At 61.9% G+C, this 3099-nt stretch overlaps 1 protein-coding gene across 1 annotated transcript in view; it reads right to left on the bottom strand.

The window, feature by feature from the left end:
- The window catches only part of MYH7B (myosin, heavy chain 7B, cardiac muscle, beta), a 24798-nt gene that overhangs the window by 2104 nt on the left and 19595 nt on the right, over positions 1-3099 (bottom strand). Inside the window, exons 28-35 of the mRNA XM_010855013.1 lie at positions 3041-3097; positions 2021-2147; positions 1813-1931; positions 1525-1721; positions 1069-1418; positions 775-899; positions 560-675; positions 7-104 (exon numbers count right to left, since the gene is read on the bottom strand). Of these exons, the coding sequence (XP_010853315.1) occupies positions 7-104; positions 560-675; positions 775-899; positions 1069-1418; positions 1525-1721; positions 1813-1931; positions 2021-2147; positions 3041-3097 (1189 nt within the window). The remainder of the gene's footprint in view (positions 1-6; positions 105-559; positions 676-774; positions 900-1068; positions 1419-1524; positions 1722-1812; positions 1932-2020; positions 2148-3040; positions 3098-3099) is intronic.

The raw sequence follows: 3099 nt of genomic DNA, 5'->3' as shown, positions 1-3099 counted from the left end.
GGTCACCCTCCATCTTCTTCTTGAGGCGCAGTGCCTCGTTGCGGGCCCGAGTCTCCGCATCCAGGGAGGCCTGCAGGGACTCCACTGCCCGCTGGTGGTTGCGCCTATGGTTGGGAGGGACGGAAGGAGGAGTGGTGACCTTCGAGGAGCAGGGGCCCGCGCACCGCACCTGCTGACAGGCGCAAAAGGAATGCTGGAGACGTAGCTGGACTAAGTGACCGGACTCTCCCTGGTTTCAAGCCCCTCATGACTGCCTGCTGCCCATCAGAGCAACTTCACAGGCAAGAGTGAGGCTCCGGAGCAAACGGACATGGACTGAATCTTGGCTCTGCCTCTACTGTGTAACCTTGCACAAGTCCTCTGGCCTCTCCTTGGTTCACCTCTGAACTGTGGACAATAATCCATTCCTCCCCCCAAAGAAAGTCCTGGGGAGGGGGGACTAGGTGTCATGCAAATCTGTGTGCATGCTGGGGCTCAGCCAACACCTCTTGCCCTCTGCTCTCAGACGGTTGGGACGGGAGAGGCTGTCGGCCTGGAGAGGAGGGCCAGCCCCCCGCACCTCAGGTTAGTACACTCCTCATCTTTCTCTGCCAGCTTCCGGTCCACCTCAGCCTTGACCTGGGAAAGCTCCAGCTGGATCCGCAGGGTTTTGGTCTCCTCCAGCTCCAGGGCCCCCTGGGGTATAGAACAAGCCATTGAGCCAGGAGGTCCACGAACGTATGTTGAGAGGGGAGGCCAGAGGAGCCAGCGGGTCAGCGTCGCCCCACTCCTGACCTCAGCCTCCTCCAGCGCTGCCTGGAGCTCGCTCTTCTCCCCTTCCAGCGCCTTCTTGGCTTTCTCCAGCTCCTGGACGCTCTTCCCACTGAGGCCGACCTGGTCTGTGAGGTCACTGATCTCTTCTGCAGAAAGGACAGGGCACTGAGGGGCCACCCCACCACTCATGCTGCAGCCACATCACTTCACCCCCTCGTAATTCCAGGGTGCCCCGGCCAGGGCACCCTGCCTGTGTGACTCGGAGGGAACTCCCAGTGACCCCCAGGGCGGCTCTGACCCCATGGTGGGCCGTACCCTGCAGGTTCTTGTTCTCCCGCCTGAGCGTCTCCAGGGCCTCCAGGGCCTCCTCATGGCTGTGCCGCAGCCGGAAGAGCTCAGTGCCCAGGCTGCGGGCCTCCCTCTGGGCCGCCTCCAGCTCCCGCTGCATCTCCTCCTCCTGCCGCCGCCGCTCCTCCAGCGCCCGCTCCAAGTGCCGCTGCTTCTTGTCCAGCGCCGCGGCCGCAGAGGTTGCCCGCTCCAGCTCCAGGGTCACGTCCTCTGACTCGGTCTGCAGCCGCAGCTTGGCCTTCTCCAGCGACGAGCACTTGGCGTGAGCGGCCTCAACCCCCTCCTCTGCCTCCTGCAGTCGCAGCGCCAGCTTCTTTCTGGGCCCCGGGAACAGATGGGATGTGGGAGTGTAGCTGAGCCCCGCATCCTCCCCCACCCTACCCCGCCCCGAGGTGGTGCTGGCCAGGCCGGCAGGGCACTCACTTGGCCTCCTCCAGTTCCTCGGTCCTCTGGATGGCATCTGCCTCGTACTTGCTCCTCCACTGGGCCACCTCGGCATTGGCCTTGGACAGCAGCCTCTGCAGCTCAGCCTGGGCCTCAGCCTCCTCCTCATGCTGCTCTCTCAGGAGGTCACAGTCGTGCCGCAGAGCCTGCACTGCGTGAGCCAGCGCACTCTTGGCCTGCAGAGAGCCCGGTGACCTCAGCGTGGGGCCGGCCGGTGGCCCTGTGCCCCCCCCCCCGCCATTCTGTGGCTGCCCACAGCTGGCCCACCTTGCTCTCTTCCTCTAGCTGCCGCCGCAGTTCCTCCAGGCTCTGGGTGGCCAAGGCCTTCCCGCGGCTCAGCTGGCTAATCAGAGACTCCTTCTCCTCCAGCAGGCGGCTCAGCTCCCCTGCAGGCCAAAGGGGAGCCAGCAGGTCAGGTGAAGGCGAGTGGACAGCATGGAGGCCCCGCCGTGGCCCGCTGAGCCCCGTGCCTCACCACTCTCGGTTTGCAGCCGCCCACGCTGGGTGCTTGCGTCTGCCAGCTGCCGCTGTAGCTCCTCCACCTTGATCTTGGCCTCACTCAGCTGATCCTCATATGCCCGGCACAGCTTCTCTGCACTGGCCTGGGAGCCGGGGTCAGGGATCAGAACAAGTCAGAGACCCACAAAGCAGGATCTAGGGCTGCCAATCAGAGAGACTAGAGCCAGGAATTGGAAGGCTAGACATGTGCCAGGAATCAAAGGGAGAACAGAACCCCAAGTTCAGGGTCAGAGATTCAAGTGCTGGACTATGGCTTAAAACATGGGTGTCAGAAGTGAGCTGGCTGAACCTGTCCTAAGGCCAGTGGGTCAAGGTGAGGTAAGGATACCAGAGTCTGAAGTCAGCTGGGGACAGTGGTCACAGGTCAGCTGTTAAGATTAGGTGGTACAAAGGTCAGGGGTCAGGGTTGGGTGCTGGGATTCAGGACAAGAACAGTCAGGTATGTGTTATTTGCTCAGTCATGTCCGATTCTTTGCGACCCCATGGACTGTAGACAACCAGGCTCCTCTGTCCATGGAATTGTTCAGGCAAGAATACTGGACTGGGTTGCCATTCCCTTCTCCAGGGCATCTTCCCGACCCAGGGATCAAACCCAGGTCTCCTGCATTACAGGCAGATTATTTACCATCTGAGCCACCAGGGAAGCCCAAACAGGATAGGGATGAGGTCAGAATTCAGAGGTTAAAGACTGAGAAGTTGGAATTGGATGCTGGGTCAAAATCCTTTGGCATCAGGGCACAGAGTTTAGGAGGTAGGGTTTGAGGTCAGAACTGGTGGGGGAGGTTTCGGGCTGGGTGCCAGGTGAAGGGGCCGGGGATCAGGATCAGGTGCAGGATCAGCACTAGTGTGGTGTCAGATAGGCAGGGGGTGCTCAGGGCTCAGAGCGTGGGGTCAGCTGCTGCAGTCAGGAGGGGTTCGGTGAGGGTGGGCTGCTAAGCGGCAGGTCAGAGGTCGGGGTCAGGAAGGAGGCCGACACCTTGCCGCGGGCCAGGGTCTCCACGTTGGCGCTCAGATCGTCCACCTCCATGCGGAGCT

Source organism: Bison bison, unplaced genomic scaffold (genome assembly GCF_000754665.1).
Source record: "Bison bison bison isolate TAMUID 2011002044 unplaced genomic scaffold, Bison_UMD1.0 scf7180017864352, whole genome shotgun sequence".
Taxonomy (NCBI): Eukaryota; Metazoa; Chordata; class Mammalia; order Artiodactyla; family Bovidae; genus Bison; species Bison bison.
Note: the sequence above shows the minus strand (reverse complement) of the source record. Positions and strands in the feature narration are given on the sequence as shown.